At 49.3% G+C, this 18,802-nt stretch overlaps 7 protein-coding genes across 7 annotated transcripts in view; 2 read left to right on the top strand and 5 right to left on the bottom strand.

The window, feature by feature from the left end:
* Positions 1-341: 341 nt before the first annotated feature.
* On the top strand, positions 342-4,071 carry SMC3 (cohesin subunit). The gene is made up of 2 exons (XM_019127757.1): positions 342-389; positions 436-4,071. The coding sequence occupies exons 1-2, from the start codon at positions 375-377 to the stop codon at positions 3,973-3,975; spliced, it is 3,555 nt and encodes a 1,184-aa protein (XP_018988464.1). The 5' UTR covers positions 342-374; the 3' UTR covers positions 3,976-4,071.
* Positions 4,072-4,368: 297 nt separating this feature from the next.
* Positions 4,369-7,873, bottom strand: BABINDRAFT_159586 (uncharacterized protein). The gene has a single exon (XM_019127756.1). It carries the CDS (start codon positions 7,863-7,865, stop codon positions 4,416-4,418), a length of 3,450 nt encoding a protein of 1,149 aa, XP_018988463.1. The 5' UTR covers positions 7,866-7,873; the 3' UTR covers positions 4,369-4,415.
* Positions 7,874-8,967: 1,094 nt separating this feature from the next.
* On the bottom strand, positions 8,968-10,020 carry BABINDRAFT_57433 (H(+)-transporting V0 sector ATPase subunit d; the record flags this gene model as incomplete). The annotated part of the gene is made up of 1 exon (XM_019132280.1): positions 8,968-10,020. The coding sequence occupies one exon, from the start codon at positions 10,018-10,020 to the stop codon at positions 8,968-8,970; it is 1,053 nt and encodes a 350-aa protein (XP_018988462.1).
* An 831-nt stretch (positions 10,021-10,851) lies between these two features.
* WOR3 (Wor3p) lies at positions 10,852-12,506 on the bottom strand. Its single transcript, XM_019127755.1, has one exon. It carries the CDS (start codon positions 12,305-12,307, stop codon positions 11,192-11,194), a length of 1,116 nt encoding a protein of 371 aa, XP_018988461.1. The 5' UTR covers positions 12,308-12,506; the 3' UTR covers positions 10,852-11,191.
* Positions 12,507-12,784: 278 nt separating this feature from the next.
* TPI1 (triose-phosphate isomerase) lies at positions 12,785-14,024 on the bottom strand. Its single transcript, XM_019127754.1, has one exon. The coding sequence runs from the start codon at positions 13,988-13,990 to the stop codon at positions 13,283-13,285; it is 708 nt and encodes a 235-aa protein (XP_018988460.1). The 5' UTR covers positions 13,991-14,024; the 3' UTR covers positions 12,785-13,282.
* A 1,068-nt stretch (positions 14,025-15,092) lies between these two features.
* BABINDRAFT_11438 (acid phosphatase) lies at positions 15,093-16,329 on the bottom strand (the record flags this gene model as incomplete). Its single annotated transcript, XM_019126866.1, has 2 exons — positions 16,141-16,329; positions 15,093-15,941 (listed from the first exon to the last, which is right to left on the bottom strand). The coding sequence occupies exons 1-2, from the start codon at positions 16,159-16,161 to the stop codon at positions 15,093-15,095; spliced, it is 870 nt and encodes a 289-aa protein (XP_018988459.1). The 5' UTR covers positions 16,162-16,329.
* A 2,081-nt stretch (positions 16,330-18,410) lies between these two features.
* Positions 18,411-18,802, top strand: part of BABINDRAFT_31195 (amino acid permease) — a gene marked incomplete at both ends in the record, with an annotated part of 5,557 nt that continues 5,165 nt past the window's right edge. Inside the window, one exon of the mRNA XM_019131528.1 lies at positions 18,411-18,800. Within this exon, the coding sequence (XP_018988458.1) occupies positions 18,411-18,800 (390 nt within the window). The remainder of the gene's footprint in view (positions 18,801-18,802) is intronic.

Raw genomic sequence — 18,802 nt, 5'->3', positions numbered from 1 at the left:
GAAACCGCTATTGCGACTCACTAAATTTAATCCTCATGCTATCTTTCTGAATCATCGAATATTTCAACCAACAATAAACATTTACATCCCAGTTATTTAGTCAAAGATCCTACAAAAAGTCCAATTTCTAGGCTTACCTGATACTTTTTCCGACCTTTTCACAAGGGGCTAATCAAGTTGTCTATCAACATATCTTACCGCTTCCGCCCACGTGACCATTAAAAAACTAACCGTTACAGCGATGCGGCACTTGACGCGTTTTGCTTTTCACGTATTAGTTTCACGCGTCTTTTCGCTTACACGTTGCTATTTTTCGTCCCCATTTAGCGCCCCTTTACAAACACTTCTTCCTTACACTTTCCTCTTAAACCACAATGCACATCAAAAAGGTATGCTACCATTTTCGCCCCATATATCTCCATACTAACATCACAGATCGTCATCCAGGGGTTCAAGACCTACAAAAACACGACCATCATCGACCGCTTCTCGCCCACACACAACGTCGTGGTGGGGCGTAACGGGTCGGGGAAGTCCAACTTTTTTGCTGCCATCCGCTTTGTACTTTCCGATGCCTACACTCACATGACTCGCGAGGAGCGCCAAGGGTTGATCCACGAAGGCTCCGGGACGGTGATGTCCGCGTATGTGGAGATTGTATTTGACAACGCGGATCGGCGGTTTCCGATCGCAAAGGATGAGGTGGTTATTCGGCGCACAATCGGGTTGAAAAAGGACGATTATTCGCTTGATGCGCGCGCGTCGTCTCGTGCGGACGTGATGAATTTGTTAGAAAGTGCGGGCTTCTCGCGCTCTAACCCGTACTATATCGTACCCCAGGGGCGTATTACGTCGCTTACGAACTCCAAGGACGCTGAGCGCCTCCAGCTATTGAAGGAGGTTTCTGGGGCAAACATCTTTGAGGTGCGGTTGAAGGAATCCACCAAGGAGATGGGCAGCTCGAACAAACGCCGCGCAAAAATTGACGAGATGTTGAGTTTCATTGAGGAGCGCTTGCAGGACTTACAGGTGGAGAAGAACGAGTTGAAGAGCTTCCAAGCGTTGGAAAAGGACAAAAAGGTGCACGAGTTTGCGCTCTTCGACCGCGAGTTCTCCGAGTTGAACAACAACATCGAGGCTCTTGAGATCAACTACGACGAATTGTTGCAGGCGTCGACTCAGGACTTGTCTGAGCTTGAAAAGAGGGAGGTTCTTGTGCAAAAGTTGGCGGAAGATATTTCTGCCTCGAAGCTCAAACAAAATGTGCTAAACGTGGACAAGGAGCAGGCGGACGCAGATATTAACCAACTTCTCCAGACGATCGCCGAGAAGGGCGTTGCCGAGAACGAGATGCAGCGCGCGGTGGCGGCCGATGAGCGCGACACGCGCATGGCACAGTCGAGCCTCTCTCAGTTGGAAACCTTAATCAACGCGCGTGAGACCGCGTTGGCGCAGCAGAAGCCCGAATTCTCCGCCCTCACCGCTGAGGAGCGCGTGACTTCCCTGCAACTTTCCCTCCTCAAATCACGTCAGCGGGCGCTTTACTCAAAACAGAGCCGTTTCTCCAACTTCAAAACCAAGGCCGAGCGGGACCAGTGGTTGGAAAGCAAAATCAGCGTGGTCAATGAAAAGATTGCCGTTCGTGAGGAACATATCGCGAAGCTAACTGCTAACCAGGCCGCCGCGAAGGCAGAACTTGCCCAAGTAGAGGCCAAGACAGAAGAGCTCGATCAGGCGCTCAACGGCAGCGACACGCGGCAAGAGATTACCGCGCTCCAGCAGCGAGTCTCGGCATTGAAACAGGAGTATACCGTGTTAGTGGATGCGCGCAAGGCTTTGTGGCGTGAGGAGGTGCGCGAGAAATCAATTTGTGAGTCACTCACTACAGAGGCGAAAAAGGCGCAGCAGCTGGTAGCACAGACGATGGACCGTGCACAGGCCGCGGGGCTCGCTGCGGTGAAGCGTATCGCATCACGTCTCAACCTTGCGGACGCAGTGTACGGCCCCCTTGGCGAGTTGATCGAGGTAAACGAGAAGTACAAGACGGCAGTGGAGGTGGTTGCGGGAAACTCGCTTTTCCATATGGTGGTTGACTCGGATAAAACCGCACAGATTCTTATGGACGAGTTGGTGCGAGAGCACGCGGGGCGTGTGACATTTATGCCGTTGAACCGACTCCGGGCGCAGGCTACGGAGTTTCCGCCATCGAGTGAGGCGGTGCCGTTGATCCGCAAGCTCGGCTATGTGCCCGCGGTGGCACGCGCCGTGGAACAGGTGTTTGGCAAGACGGTCGTGTGTGTGTCACTAGAGACTGGTGCCGAGCTTGCGCGCGCACACAAACTCAGTGCGATCACGTTGGACGGTGATCGTGCCGACAAGAAGGGGGTATTGAGCGGGGGGTTCCGCGATCACCGGCGCTCGCGCATCGACGCGTTGCGTACCCAGACACGGCGCAACACCGAGCTTGAGACGTGCCGTGCGCGGCTTGCGGAACTTGCAACGCAGATCACCACGAGTGATTCGCAGATCACGCGTGCGAGTAGTGAGTTACAGGCGCAGGAGCAGATCTTGAACGAAAAGATCGCCGCGCGTGAGCCACTCGCCGCGCGTATCCGTGCGGCCAAGAACACCAAGAACACGCTCCACGCGGACTTGGACGCGCTCGCGGTGCGCTTGGAGGCGTTCGCGACTGCCAAGGCAGTGTTGGTAGAACAGGTGCGCCAGCACATGGAGGAGCGCACGTCGCCGTTCCAGACCGCACTCACGGAGGCGGAGCGCGCGCAGCTCGTGGAGACCAGCAGTGAGATTGCGCGCCTTGAGGCAAACCTCGACGGTGTTGTTACGAAGCTAGCAACTTTGGAGGCACTGGTGTCAGAGGCAGAGTCGGAGTTGCACGATAACTTGCTTCCACGACGTGACGAGTTGGTGGCCAAGCTCGTTCGTACAGGTGCCCAGCCGGCGCACGTTGCAACGGAATTGGCACACGAGTTACAGATGCTTCATGCGCGCGTCGAGGAATTACAGCAGGCGGCAGCCGAGATGGCGCAAGGGTTGGAGGACACCACCCGTGCGGTCACCGAGCGCGAGAGCCAGTTGGCGCGTGCGAACGACCAGCAAGCGCTCATTCTCACGAAGCTCGAGAAGTTCCAGAAAACGTCCGAGCACACGTTGGCCAAAAAGTCGCTCTTGACCGCGCGCCGCGACGAGCTCCAGAAGAAGATCCGCGAGTTGGGGGTCCTTCCGGAGGAGGCGTTCCAGCGCCATAGCCAAATGGACGCAGATAGCTTATTGCATAAGTTACACGCCATCAATCAGGAGCTTGGAAAATATAGCCATGTGAATAAGAAGGCGTTGGAGCAATTTCTCAACTTTACGAAACAGCGCGACACGTTGGTAGAACGGCGAGCGGAATTGGAGACATCTAATGCAGCGATTGAGGACTTGATTCACGTTTTAGAGCAGCGCAAGGGTGCGGCGATCGCACGCACGTTTGCGCTGGTGTCTCAGAGCTTTTCGGAGATTTTCGAGAAATTGGTCCCAGCGGGTACCGGGAAGCTTATAATGCAGCGCGAGGACGATGAGAGCGACACGGTCGATTCGTATACCGGAGTGGCCATTTCTGTGTCGTTTAATTCGAAGAGCGACGAGCAGCAGCGGATTGAGCAGTTATCGGGGGGGCAAAAGTCGTTGTGCGCGATTGCGTTGATTCTTGCGATCCAAAAGTGCGACCCTGCGCCGTTCTACCTTTTTGATGAGATTGATGCGAATCTTGACACACAGTATAGAACGGCCGTTGCAGCATTGATTCATGAGTTGTCTGCAAACGCACAGTTTATTTGCACCACTTTCCGCCCGGAAATGTTGCAGGTCGCGGATAAATTTTATGGAGTGATGTTTAACAACAAGGTGTCCACGGTGTCGGAGATTGTCAAGGAGGAGGCGATGACGTTTATTGATGGACAGCAACAAAAATAAGCCGAGATGCTGTGCGCTTCAATTTATAATTAAATGAAGGATCGATTTTTTTTTTTGGTTTTTTTTCTTCTTAAAATCTACAAGAGATTAGGTAATTGGTAATAAAGACTTTAAAGATAAAATTGACACCCTAATTCTCTGACGCTTCAGTAACGGTATTATGTTTATGCTCTAAACACTTGTCCTTGACTATTTAAGAGTGAAAACCAGATTAGCTCACCCCGCAGTCAATAATTAAGAGCTTACAAGAATTGGTATCCGAAAGCTGCACGTAGAAATTTACCTACTTCGAGTCCAGTTAATCCCTTCCACCTTTAAGCCTTAGTTGTGCAATTCCTTCTGACCCTGTTGCCTCTCCTACTTACCACTCATTCGCCCTACATTGTTTACTTTATTTCGTAATATTAATAGTAGCTTTACATATACAATACAGCGCTAGGTTACTTCTTGGCATCCTTCATCAAGTCGAAGAAGCCGCTTTTTCTTCTCTTCTCTTTCACATTGCCAACCAAGCTCTTGGCCTTCTTCGGGTCAATATATCTGGCGGCACCGGTCTCAATGGCCTCATCCTCGCTCGAATCGGAATCCGTGTCGGAGTCAGACGAGGAATCAGAAGAGGTATCAGAATCCGAGGAGGATTCAGCAGACATGTCTGGAGCCAATGGCGTTCGTAAGCTCACTTCCTTGACTTCGGGCACGCCGCGCGCGGCCAAGTCGGTCAAAGACACTAAAGACTGTCTCTTGAGTCTAGAGGCGACTGAAACACGGGCCACCGACGTCGCTGATGCTGGTTTCGGCGTTTCGATAAACGAAACGGTTTTCTTCGGGTCTACGACAGAGGTGGTGGATGTGTTCTTGGGGGTATTGACCACGCGTGGTCGCTTCTGCAGGGTGTCTACCTCGACCGAAGAGTCCGAGTCCGAGTCCGAATCATCCTCAGACTCACTGGATGAGGAATTTTCGGAGGTGGCAGTCACTGGAGCACGCAACGGCGTGGCGTGGACAATTGGCACAATCGGCTTGGCCTCCGGGGAGGCTGGGGCCACCGGGTTCGCGATCACAGTCGGCGATGAAACCAAAGGCTTCGCAACAGGTACTGAAGGGGTCATTTCTACCGGCATCACAGTCTTCATTGGGGTCTTGATTAGCGGCTTAGTAGGCAGTTGGGCGTCAGAAATTGTGACATCCACCATGGAGTCGTCTACCATGGAGCACTCCTGAGACTGCGACTCTTTCTTCTTCAAGTAAGACTCACGCCTTCTGTGCTTCGTAATGACCTGCTTGATTTCCGCTTCCTGCTCCTTCGTCAACGAGTCTAACCCATCGATGCGCATCTTGTGCGCGCACAACTCGGCAAAGCGTTTGGCGGTGTCCCGCTTGGTGGCTGCAGCCTTTTCGGCTCTGATAGCGGCAAGGGCCGCCTTCTTCTCCTTTTCTGTTGCCTCAATTTCCTGGAGCTGCTTCTGCTTTACCTGCTGAGTGCGGTTCACTGACTCGGTGTACATCTCGTGGCGCTTCTGCAAGTCCGCAGCGAGTTGAGCAGCGGTGACCTCAGCCGCGGCAGTCTGCTCCAGTGTGATTACTGCCTGTTCGGTCGCCTTTTGTTTCGAAGCTTCCTCTGTCACCTTCGCAGCGTCTTCTTTCTTCTTTATTGCTGCAGCCTTTTTAGCGGCGGCAATTTCAGCCTTCTTCGCCGCAGCGGCGGCAGCCTTAGAAGTCTTAGCAGCTTCAGCTTCCTTCTGTTTCAAAGCGTCCATCTCCTTTTGTCTCAAGATGGCGACATCAAGCTCTTTAAGCCTCAAAATAGCAGCCTCTTTTTGCTTGACAGCTTCAGCGGCAGCTTCATTTTCCATTCGTTGCTCTTCAGTGGCTTCTCTTTGTTTCTGAGCAGCGCTAGCTTCTTCAGCTAATCTCTGCTCAGCAGCTTCAGTTTCCTTTTGCTTCAAAGCTTCAGCTTCCTTTTGTTTTTTAGTAGCCTCAGCCTTGGCAGCGGCCTCAGCCTGTGTTTCAGCCCTGGAAATAGCTTCAGCTTCGGCCTTGGCTGCTGCCAAGGCTTCTTGTTGTTTCAACAGCGCTGCCTCCTGTATCAACTTGGCCATTTCTAATTGTTTCGCCGCCTCCACTTCTCTATGCTTCTGAGCCTCAGCTAACGCCTCTGCTTCGGCTTTCTTAGTCTTGGCTAGACTCTCAGCGAGCTTTCGCTTGGCCTCCTCCTTTTCAACTCTGAGCGCCTCTGCGAGCTTCTTCTTCTCTTCCTCACGCTTGCGCTTGGCCTCTTCGCGCTTGGCCTTTTCCTCCTCCACCTTCTTCTTTCTCTCCTCCTGCTTTCTCAATCTCTCCTCCTCTCTCTTCTTCTTTTCCTCTTCCTTTCTGCGACGCTCCTCCTCACGCTTCTTAATAGACTGTTCCTTTGCCTTGAGGAGCTCGTCGCGCACGGCAGACAGCGCGGGGATCTCAACTGGTATACCGTCGGAAACGGTCGCGGATTCGCCCGAGGGAGTGACCTCGGCCGACTCCTCTGGAATGGTAGTGGCCGTGAGGGCAGGGATCTGGACATTAGCCACCTCAGATGGCTCCACGTGGTCAGACTTGGAAATTGGTGTAGAAGTAGCAAACGCATGGGCACCGATTAATCTCTGTGGGCTTTCAAACGCAGCGCCAAGTTTGGTGCCACTTGGGTTGATTGGATTGAGTACCGGAGCCTTGGAGAGACCATTATTGGAAGTAGCCTCGGCCCTTATTTCAGCAATACCGGTGGACTTTTCCACGGTATTCCAGTCCTTGATCTTCGAAACAGCCTTCTCCGCGGCCGCGCGCTTCCCCTTAACTGGCTGCTGGTTCAACAACGTTGTAGAAAGCTCTGTCGCAATCTTGCCACCCTTGCGCATCTTGCCTGGAATCCGCATCCCGTTCTTAAACATGCGCATGATCTCTTCTTTCGTGAGAATCTCGGACTCTTCCTCCACGGCCTCGGGCAGCTCTTGGTGCTCCGACTGGGCCGGTTTACCAACTCGCTTCTGCGTCTTTGGCGTAGGTGTCACTTGTTCAGTGGTCTTTGGTGGGGTTTTCGTCTTTGGTGAGGACTTGGTAATCTTGGCCTTGGCATTTTCGGGGATTTCAAGCGTCCCAGACACGTTACGGGCTGGTCTCACCGCTGTGGCCTTCTTAGGATCAGCAGTCAAGGCTTTGGCCTCTGGCGGAGGTAATGAGATGTGCGATGCGTCATAATCGGAATCGGAGTCCGAAGTAGACGCGGAGAAATCAGATTCAGAAACCGCCGAGGCCTCAATTTCGTCCATAGATTGCATCTTGGACAACGAAGACGGTTTGGAGGCGGTTTCAGGCACCTCGTATATCGGGGCGCCTGGCAGACTGACCTGACGTTTGCTTCCCCAGATAGATGGAAGCGAGTAGCGGTGCTTCTTAGACGGAATGCGCGACGCCGTGCCAAAGTACTCGCTCTGACGCTTCCTCTTACCGTTTGGCGCTAACATTGGCGTCAGCTGGTCGCTCAAGTTGAAAGAAACGCCCGTGGAGTTGGGCAGCGCATGCAGTTGGGGCTCGGGCTGCGGCTCGTCCCAATCACTGTCCAAGATCACGCGTACAACGTTGTCTTTCGGGTCGAAAACGTGTCCCACTATGTAATCCGGGTCCAAGTCATTCTCGTTGCTGTCTTGTAAGCGTGAAATTTCGAGCAACGCCTCGTGCGGGTATAAGCGGTGGAACCGCGCTGAGATCTCATCACACACTTCCATCATGGTCTTGGTGCTCAGCGTGATGTGAAGAAACCGGCGCGCGGAGGCGATTGTGGTGTTGAAGGTGGCAGTCAGATTTGCCGTCTGCGGCAAAAAAGGCCCTGGGGGAACAAGCACTACCTGGAGTTTGAGCATTGGTGGATGAAGAGAGAAAGAGTTGTGGTGAAGTATATGTGAAATTTTATGCTCAAATTTTTCGCACATGCAGGACTGACTGCTAGCCAGGGCAGCTATTGGGAGAAGATGACGGAAGGAGGGTTACGGAAGATCTTAGGGGTTTGAATTTAACTGCACTAATTCAATACATAATAAATGGCTGAAATCAATGATACATGGAACCAGTGGATATATCGTAGGGACTTGGATTATTGGGAGGGGAGGGGTAAATGCGAGGTCTCCCACCACTCACTCGCACACGTGTCACGTGTGCGAGAGCGGCTGAGGCTCAAGCTAAAGGCAGGGGTTTAGATGCTCGGAAAGGTTTGATATATAAATGCTCTGAATCAAGGCAAAGTAGGGAGCAGGAAAAAAATGGTGTTGAAATAAATAACTAGTCCTATTGATAAAGGTACATTATGGCGAGTTAGGAGGCAGCCGGTTTACAGGAGCACTTGGCCGAGTTTTAGGTCTTGTAAAGTCGTTATTCCCTCTATGTGGTATATCTCTACCTCAAGGGTAGAATATCTACTTATAGAAATAAGTAATACTGGTTACCTATATAACGTATATAGGATAAAGGAGGGAGGGATCGACCTCCTTATATAGAATATTGATCCCTACCACGAGACAGCTACACGCTTACTACACTCTAACTTGTTGACATTAATAACAAATCTGACGGCACAAGACGGGTTTATGGGGTTGAAACCTCAACTAAGGCTCATTATTGTGGATAACACCGCTCGTATTTAGTTTTGTAGCCCTTTAGACTTGGCCATTAACAAAAAATCTTTGTTTATATCGTCCATATCCTGAGTATGACATAGGGACAGTACCGCTAAGATTACGCAGCCGTCACTACTAATTCCCCCTCTATGCTTGTGCCTAGAATACGAGCTAGATTCTAAACCTTCGATCAATAGGAATAGGAAACAGGTTTAGATTCAAATGTTAAAAATGAGATCTATAGCTGGAAATGCAAATTTCGGAGACGTTAATGGATACTGGAACTTAGCTAGAGATGAAAGTACACAGCTTAATCATTTATTAAAGTACCGAAAGATGTAGATTTTACAGATTAGAACACAGAGATGTAGTTGTTGAGCTTCTCGCGCTGGTTCTGGGCGATACACTCTGCGATCCAGGTGATGTTGCGAATCTCCTGCTCCTTGGCCCGCAACCACGAGTACACGACCGACACGGAAAACTGCTGAGTGAAAGAGTTTCTGCAGTAGTCCATCTCAAGCTTGTAGAAAAAGTCTTCCAAGTTGGTGGAAGTGCCAGCATCAGTGTCGTCGCTATCAAAACAGCCTCTATAGGAACTGATGCTCTCAACCACGCTACGAATCTGATCGACATCCTCCGCCGCGGCCAATTGGTCCTGGGCAAAACCTGCAAGGGCACCGAAGTCTGGGAACATCTTCTTCTTCTCAGCCTTTTCCAACTCAGAAATACCGAACGAGTTGAGCGCGATGTTTATCACCCGTCTATCGGCCTCGAGTTCGAGGAAACGGGTCATAATCGTCGCCGCGGGGTCCGCCAAGCCATTGCAGAACGCGTGGAACAGTTCAAGATAGTTCTTGTACAACGTGTTTCGGATAACTTCCACATTCAACTCATCCAAATCAGAGATGGAAAGGCAGCCCTTGAAGAACGGCGCAAGCGGCGTATCAACAAGTACAGTGCTGTACAACGACTCCATATCGGTAGCGATGCTTAACGCTGGCAAGGTGTCGAACCAGCCAAGTGGGTTGCAACGCGGGAGAATTTCCGCCAAATCGCGCTCATGGAGCGTCCCGGTGATCAAAAGCACCACGTTGTCGATCATGTAGCCATACGAGATGTAGTCCATAAACGACGCCATCGGTTCCACCGCCTGTTGTCTGAGGTACTCCCACTGCTTAAACAACGTCTCATTGGTCTTGCTCTGGATGTTCGCGGTCGTAAGCTGCCCGGGCACGTTGTTCAAGCCGGCGGCGTAGTCAGACGCTGAGAGCTGCAACTTCAAGTCGTCGAGGTTGTCGCACTGCGTCAAGTTGATGTACTGGGACGAGGTCATAAGGCCATTGCGGTAGCCACGGACGACTCCCTCGAGATAGCCAAAGTCGATGTTGAATAAAACGCCCTCCATTGTTGTGTGTTATAGAGTGAGGAATGGTTGTGGTGGTGATTAAGGTGCTTATAGATAGTGATAAGCGAGGAGGCGGGACTGCATGTACGTGCAAGAACAGGATGCGTAATCAAGAGCACGTAGGGACTCAGCCAGAATTGCCATGGCAGGACTTCGAGTTCTAATAGAGCAGATTTAGGGAATGGACTTGACGCAACAAAAATAGAATACCTACAAAATAAGAAAGATTGTTTGCTAGCCTGTTAATTATATTAGACTTTAATGCTAGTTGGTTCAAAACATGCCATCGTGGCTGAACAGATATAGCCTTGGTTGAATGAATTTAATAGCACGCACGTGCACCCAACTTGACATAGAGGGAAAGTATGCTCTATGTGTACGTGTCAGCTCAACCATACGACTGTGCCGTAAACTGAGAGTTGGTCTCAACAGGCTATGGAATATCAAGAGATAAAACTGACTATGTAAAGTCTCGAGCTTCAGGGGTTGGTTGGAATGAATGTTAGCCAGTCTCAACACCAAGTTTGATAACAAAACACGCAATGGATTTTACGAGGCAGCTTTTGGACTGTTGGCCCGCAATTGGCCATAGAATAAGCTACAGCCACAAATTTTGGCAGGATAGATTAGTGTATCTCAGTGTCTTTCATTCTTGATCTAGATCTATGATAATTGGAAGTTTTATCCCAATCCAAGAATGAACTAGACCAATAATTAAAGTCAAAAGTATGCCTTGAAGCTGCAACAAGGCAGGGCTTAATATTAAGAGAACAGAGGGCTCTATGGACTCTCCGTTGCTTCCGACTTCTACACGCTGTAAGACCACGTTTAGACGGTCCAATATGTGCATTTGCGTCTTATTTATTGGTTCATTCTATAAATAGGGTTACGTCCCATGCGGTGGGAGTAACGATCCAGTTATCAGGGATGCATCACTTCACATATTCAAGGGCATGGAATCACTGGCTAGCTATATTTAGCTTAGTGATGTACCGAAAAAATGCATCGCTCGCCTAGTTCCTCCGTGGCCGGGTATGAGCGATAATGGCTAATGACTACCCAATGGTTTCACCCCCGGTTCGCCAGAACGCTTAGACTTGTTCAGTCCAATCGCTTAGCCATCTGAATTAGTTACTGTAATTCAGCTCAGTCGCTTTGTAACAAGACCTTGCTATTGCTGTTCACCCTCCGGGTTCAAAAACAAATTGCTCCCTTCCGTCTGGTATTTCTTCGCATAATCCACCTTCGCATCCTCTTCATGCACCCTTAAATGCTCCTGGATCATCTGTCTCACCTTATCATCCCGCGGATCGTCATTCAGAAGATATTGCTCGCTCAACAAGTAGCTCTGCATCTGTTGCGGAAGCAAATGTGCGCTGGCAATTAATTGCTGCGCCTGCTGTTGCAGCGCCGAGTTCAAAATCGCCGCGGCCGCGTCTGCCTCCGACTGTTGCAACTGGTGCTGCTGTAACTGACGCTGGAGATGTACCTGCAGCGACATTTGTCCGTGGATATGCGTCTGGACATAGCCTGGACCAGGAGATGGGACCTTCTTCTTGCGGTTTCGACACCGGTAGCATACCTTGTGGCTGGCCAAATCATCGTCTGATAAACGTGCGGTACATCGGTTGCATGCCCCTTGCTTCTCTAGATTCGTCCGCCGGATCTTATCATTCGTACGACACCGCGAACATACCTTGAAGTCTTCGTTGATCGAGTCGTTTGGCCCTGAACAGTGCACACACTTACCATTGGCCGCACGCAGGGCCTTCCTGGACCGGAGATTGAGGCGACAGGGCGCACAGAGCACAAAGTTTTCCTCCGTCGGCGGGATCATTGCCCCGCATCGGCGACAGGCGCCTGGCTTCTCCTTCGTGCGCTGCTGCCACCGCTTGGACCGCTGTCTCTGCAAGTCACGACAGTGCGGACAGAGCTTAAAAGTGCGCCCACGGCCAACTGGCTGGTTGAAGTCCTTCTTGCACCGTGTGCACTCCTGGGCCAAGAACGGGACGTCCAACGCAGCTGGCGCGTGTTCGTGCACAATCTCATGGTGATTGTTTCCCTGGAGGTCCAAGTTCGAGTTGCTCTCAAGCACGTCCTGGAGCAATTCATCGTGCATGTGCATGTGCATCTGGTCATAGGAAGAGGTTTGGAGCTCATGGTTCAGGTTAAGCTGGGGGTCAAGCACATCCGCCTGGAGGTCGGAAATGTGGCTGTGCGACATTTGTTTGGCGGCGTTTATCGCCGATGCTGCGGCAGCCGCAGTGGCAGCCATAACGGAATCCATAATAAAGTGTGATGAATAAAAAAAGAGAGTTGGAGCGAAAAAAAAAATTGAGGTTAGAGTGGTTTTGAGATAGAGAGGAGATTGAAAGTCTGCGTCGATCCCAATTTTCTTTGCGATTTCTAATTTAATTGAAATGGCAAGATTGTGGCTAAGTCTGAGTTGGAGTCTGAAATCTAAGAGATGTTGATATCTGAGATCGATAAGCTTTATCGTAGCCAGTGGCTCATAACAAATCGAATGTGGTTGGTTTTGGGCGATGGGAAAATTTGCGAGGAGGCAAATTTTTGTTGCACGTGAATTGTGCAGGAACGACCAAGTGTGGCAAAATGTGGCGTAAACCACATTTGGCAACACACGCAATCGTGCTGAGGCTTGAAAGGGTATAGAAATGATACATGGGATCATAGGCTAGTATATAGCTACGCACAACATTCCTTAAGCTTCAAGCTGTCTTGTATTTATTATCATCTGATGACTCCACTGACTCGGCTATACTCTGCTCATGTCTTCTAAGCGATCCAATGACGCATATTTGGGCATCCCATTTGTTTGGATCCTGGTTGGCTATGGTACACTGGCGCGCCCATAGAGATTTCTGAAGGGTCCAGATTACGCGAATTTATACGCTTCTTCTAAAGGTAAGAGTTCGATCAATCCCACCCTTTGGTACCTTTAAGCTGAAGCCTTACGGGTTGAGCGTGCTCGAAATATAAAAATGTAGCTAACCCCTAGTCCATCACTACGACCCCCTACTTAGACTCGTTCGTTGCGTTTGGTTGTTTATGCCCTTTAAAAGATAAAACCAATAAGAGTTGAAGCTCTTGCTTGAATCATCAGCTTCTTCTATCGACTCTTATCACAAACAATGATCTCTTCTCCGCCTTTAATATTTTGACAGTTACATACAAGTCACATTCTAAGTCACACCTAATATATTTATCGTTTATTCCTATGTTAAGGTGCAGTCAATACTCCTTACAATCTGGACTTGATGATGTCAATAAACTCTGGCTTGAGAGAGGCACCACCGACCAAGAACCCGTCAACATCAACCTTGTCCTTGAACTGGTTAGCGTTGGCACCGTTGACGGAGCCACCGTACAAGATTCTAACACCTTCGGCCTGGGCGCCGACGGTGGCAGCCAAGTGGGCTCTGATGGCCTTGTGGGTATCCTGGGCATCCTGTGGGGTAGCAGCCAAACCAGTACCGATAGCCCAGACTGGCTCGTAGGCAACCACGACGTTGGTCCAGTCCTTGACGACGGCAGCAACAGCGTCCAACTGTCTGGCACAGACGTCCAAGGTGACACCAGCGTTCTTCTCCTCAAGGGTTTCACCGATACACAAGATGACCTTGATACCGTTGTCTAAGGCGAACTTGGTCTTGGAAGCGATAAACTCGTCGGACTCCTTGATGATGGTACGTCTCTCAGAGTGGCCCAAGATAGCCCAGTTGACTCCGAGGTCCTTCAAGGCTTCAACAGAAATCTCACCGGTGTAGGCACCGGAAGCCTTGTCGAAGACGTTCTGGGCAGCCACAGAGACAGTCTTCTGCTTGTTGGCCTCGACGGTAGCGGCAAGGTATGGGGCTGGCGGGGAAATGACAACTTCCACGTTGTTTGGGAGTTCAGCCGCGTTGAGGGAGGTATTGATAGCGGCGATGGAGGCCTTAGAGCCATTCATCTTGAAGTTACCACCGACGAAGAAAGTACGAGACTAGAGGTTAGTTCTGACGTCAAATTCATTGGCAAGCTTCAAGTCTCACACTTTCAATTGCTTATTTGCACATACCATTATATATGAGATTGTGTTTTGAAAACAGTTGGGAAGAGGAGACTGAAAGAGCGGTGTACCTTTTGGGGAATTTTTCAAGTAGCCCCAGCCAAAAGAGGGGCGCGCGTTTTCCGCATCACCGGGTCCCGAGCGCTTCAGGGGACATCACATGATTCCCCAGATCCGAGCCCACTCCAACCCCACGTGACGACCTCACTCTCCGTTTTCTAAGAGGTACAAAAATGAGCTAATATTTACCAACTATGGTTGCATGTCCATAATTACGGATAAACTTTATAAACTGTAGTTTCCAATTCCTTGTGATGAATATGTTTTCCAGCTATGGTGGTGTGGCGGTGCCTGTCCTACGAAGGACTAGAAAGTGAAAATGTTCCGCTCTGGGGGAAGACGACGTACGTCGGAAGATCATGGAGACGGGTGAGACCGGAGGCCGATTCTGGGGAATTGAGGCTGTCATCCCGGGACAGCCTCCAACCACAAGAATGACATATTGGTATGTCAAGCAGTTTGTTCGAATCTGGTAAAATCAACAATATACTCGTGCAAAAGGCTCCGACAAAATAACCTCTGCCTTGTTGACCGTCTAATCCAAGAAGATTCAATCAGGTGAGCTAATATTTGCTACGTGACATACTTCTAGTGCCTAGAGTTAACATGGCCCTTTTAGCTGAATATCAGTGCATTATGAGTTGAGATTAGAAGTGCACACCGAATATAAGCCATTTTGAGCGATAGGTCATAGCTTGCGTACAGTAATACGATCAAATTTATTGGTTTGGCCTGCTCGCTTCCCAGACCGGTTTATCCGAATCAATTAAAACTCAGCTTACCTAGCATAATGTGCTATGTAAACTATCTCTGCCCTAAAGAAAAATATAAATGGAACCCTGCAGCTATATATAGCCCATCTAATCGATGGATAAAACAGTATCCGCCAAGTAAAAGGCACAGTCGAAAGCAAATGAAACCTTGCTCAAGGGGAACAAGTTCCTTACTCGCAGTTACTGTTAACCCGATTACGGTATTTCTCATATTCCTTTTTGATCTCCCTGCCTTTCTCTCTTTGTGACTTTTTGGCGGATTTCTCCGCGTTCAACACGTTTGTCAACGACTCATCGTCCAACTTACCCTTCGAGTTGAACTTTAGTTCCGCAAGCAACGCGCGATCATTATCCATTTCCAAATCAATCTCGTCGTCCAGCACGTCATCCCACTTCAACAACTGTGTCTTTAGCTCGTAACGGCCCAGTTCATCCTCACGCTCCATATTCAAGAACTGGCAGTGCGGGATGTTTCGTAACGATTCAAACTCCTCGTACGTCCATCGAAACCATTTCATCAAGAAGACTCGCGCCCAGATCCCGTGTGTGACGAGAACCAATACACTTGGGAAGTCCGGCTGCTGGAACTGTCGGAACAAAGTCTCGTTGAAGCCCGCCACTCTATCATAAACGTCGGCCGCAGACTCACCGTCGGGGATACGGTAGAAAAAGTGCCCGTAATGCGCTCTTTCCTTCCAGATCATTTCCATTTCCAGAGAAGAAGACTGAAAGTTCCCGAAATCTTGCTCTCGCATCCGCGGCTCTTCTGCCACCTCGTATGGATAGTGTCCCTCAATCCCGTTTATGAGGCCTGTGCACGTCTGTCTGGCACGCAAGTAAGGGGAGGTGTAGAAGAGAATTTTATCATCCTCTTTGAGCTCGTTTCGGAGGCGAATCCCTGCGAGTGCAGCCTGCTGGTGGCCTGTGGCGGTGAGCCGTATCTTTTGGTTTGCGATATGGCAGTTCACCGATTTGTCGCAGTTACCTTCAGATTCCCCATGGCGAACCAATATGATTAACTGGTTGTTAGTATCTTGTATCTCCGAGTAGTTTGAAGGTAAAAAAAGGGGGGGGTGCTATGCTTCAATGAGAAAGACAGGCTGAGACCAGAGAGGTGTAGTTGAACTGCTGGCTGGCTCGGGAAGTCACCGGTGGGACGTTTTCATCGCTTCATTAAGGAATCGTGCAGTTCTTTAGTTTAGCACTAGCTCATCACACCCCAGTCAATACAGAGGTCATTTCAAACACTCTATCATAGACATCAACTGTGGAGCCTCGACTCGTACCACACTCGTCTCATCCAGTTCATAGATACGTACTCTTGGCCTCCCCATTTTCTATCTGGGTAATATGCTGCGATGGCTTTAGTTGTGTATTTTGCGATCCTTGGATGCTTGTATTTTGTGTAACTGGATAAAACCTGGTGTTATATGCTTAGCTTAGTAATGCCATTGCCAAGAAGCGCATTAAGATCTTTTTTTTTATTAGTGCTAGACCTGGGCTAGCCCTGCGGCTGACAACTCCCAACCCGCAGATGACGATTGGCTGTGCCACACAACGTTGCGATTTGAGGGACCATACGTGGCGGTTGATCTGGTGCGCCACGCGAGGGGCACCATCTGCCCCACCTCGCTAAACCACCTTTCGGCCTGGGGGGTTGCCAGATACTACACCAGGACCATTGGGAAATGGACATTGGGAAATGGAACATGAGATGTTAGCGGTTTTATTCGTTTCACTATGGTAGTCTCGCTATTGGACGAATAAACCAGCCATGTTCAGCGTATACGGAGGATTTGAGTGCGGATGACTCGCACCCATTATGCTAGCATGGAGACAGAATCGGCGTCGGTAGTTCCAAGCGTTTCTGCGATACGAGAAGATATTTCCAAAGTCAAGAAGCGCTCCTTCTGCATCAAGTTATAATCACCACAAAAGAGTAAGCTCCTTTGTGACGATTTCACCTACGTACAGCCGTTTTTTTTTACCGTGGACACTGGTATCTTTGTGGACTTTTACTTCCGCCTATGGGTGTAGAGCATGTGATTGAGTGTGTCGATTAGGCATGTAGTCACACGACAAGTCATTTTCGTGTATATGAGTGATATTTACGGTGCCTCTAAGCGTATAGCTAGACTAAACTCGGCCTCGCCAATAACACGTTACCCCAGACAGCAATATAGCTGTACTGTTTCAGCAGTTAGTGACCCAAATTTACTTACCTTTAAAGGATCATCCGTTTCACGGCAGTATTCCTGCTAATCCTCTAAGGAATTTGAACCCATGGTGCTCAGAAAGTCAGCACAAGCCTCATCAAGCCATGCGTCGCCTTGAATCACTTCAACAAAATGGCCTTTAGTCCTATAACCCATTATTTAGTGATATCCCATTAAGATTCCCTTGTGCATCTTTTTGTTAGGGATAATGTAGCAGACAAAGTAGGTATGGGGTATCTCCCTTACCGATCCGCAATTTGTTTTCGAGGATTAGGTTGGGGTTGAGAAATCCCTGAGACGGCCCACTCGTAGCTCTGTCTACTCGCCTTAAGCCCCATTAGATCTAATTCGCAATATGACACGCGTTCATATAAATCTTTGGAAGACAGCGAAGTCTAGGGATACTACGATACAGCATTAATTCTCGGTATTGGAAAAGATTACTGAAAGCTACACAGACAAAGAGGGTGTGCATTGTTAAGGTCATGCCGAACTTCATCGGCAGTACGCGGCATATTTATCATTGGGGTGGGGGCTCGATCTATGCATCAGACATGCATACGCATTCTGAAGTAGGTGTAAATCTGCAATTTTACCTAGGAAACTTGGCAGAGAACGTAGTCGTAAGTTCGGACATTCTATATTGCTTGATTCCCCCACAAGTGACGTTTAAAAACATATCGGAAGGCTTAATTGAGCGGGTCATGCATACCTGCCAAAACCTTAAATCAAAGGTGCATGCGCACACCCCACAGCAATTTAAGCAACTCCACCATGAGTTCCCCATTTCTCGTCTAGCTACTCCTTATGAAATATTTCACAGCTCATAATATAATAGCCTTTTAGGACCCAAATCATCGAACCCATGAGCGGGGCGCAATAGAATTATATTTACTATGATTACACCTGAGTTCCGAGTCGCCAACCAGTTCGTACACATTTCAAGTGAATAGCTCAGGATGTATATATTTCAAGGCATTTAGACTATTCATGACTTCTTTTAAACTATCTTAACTTATTATGTCCGATGACCTATGTGTCGCATGCATACGACGTATACATCGTAAGCTAGACACCGAGATAGGGTTGTAGTTCGGTATATGTCCAGTTCCGAGCCATTAATCGGCCGAGTGATTAAGGTGCGGTTTTTATTTGACAGTACTAATACTTTGATAACCTCGTACCCAAGCGTATAAATACTACTTCTCTTCGCTACCTTCCAATTTAATATTCACCTCCCCAAAACTTTGTTTCCCACGTATATCACACAGTATGGCTTCACCTACAGAACCACCAACAAAACAAGCCAGCAACGTTGATATAGCCCCCAGAGAATCGGGATCTTCGAGCTCCTCTCACTTAAAGGGCCAAGGAAATACCAAGCCCGGTACAAAATGGTCACGGTTCCGTGATTCCTTCAGGAAAATGGAGGAACTTGATCCCCTGGCCAATAAAGATATGACAGATTTGGAAAAGGCAGTCGCCGCCACCTCTAACGCTCACCTTAGCCGCTCCTTAAAAACCCGGCACTTACAAATGATCGCCATTGGGGGAGCTATTGGTACGGGGTTGTTTGTCGGAAGTGGTTCTGCTCTTAGAACTGGAGGACCGGCGGCTTTGCTTATCGGCTGGATTCTCGTCGGGACGATGATCTACTGTACGGT

This window comes from Babjeviella inositovora, assembly GCF_001661335.1.
Source record: "Babjeviella inositovora NRRL Y-12698 unplaced genomic scaffold BABINscaffold_1, whole genome shotgun sequence".
Taxonomy (NCBI): Eukaryota; Fungi; Ascomycota; class Pichiomycetes; order Serinales; genus Babjeviella; species Babjeviella inositovora.
Note: the sequence above shows the minus strand (reverse complement) of the source record. Positions and strands in the feature narration are given on the sequence as shown.

Excerpts from the sequence above, each read along its gene's own strand:
- BABINDRAFT_159586 (XM_019127756.1), bottom strand. The coding sequence starts at position 7,865 with ATGCTCAAACTCCAGGTAGTGCTTGTTCCCCCAGGGCCTTTTTTGCCG.
- TPI1 (XM_019127754.1), bottom strand. The coding sequence starts at position 13,990 with ATGAATGGCTCTAAGGCCTCCATCGCCGCTATCAATACCTCCCTCAAC.
- WOR3 (XM_019127755.1), bottom strand. The coding sequence starts at position 12,307 with ATGGATTCCGTTATGGCTGCCACTGCGGCTGCCGCAGCATCGGCGATA.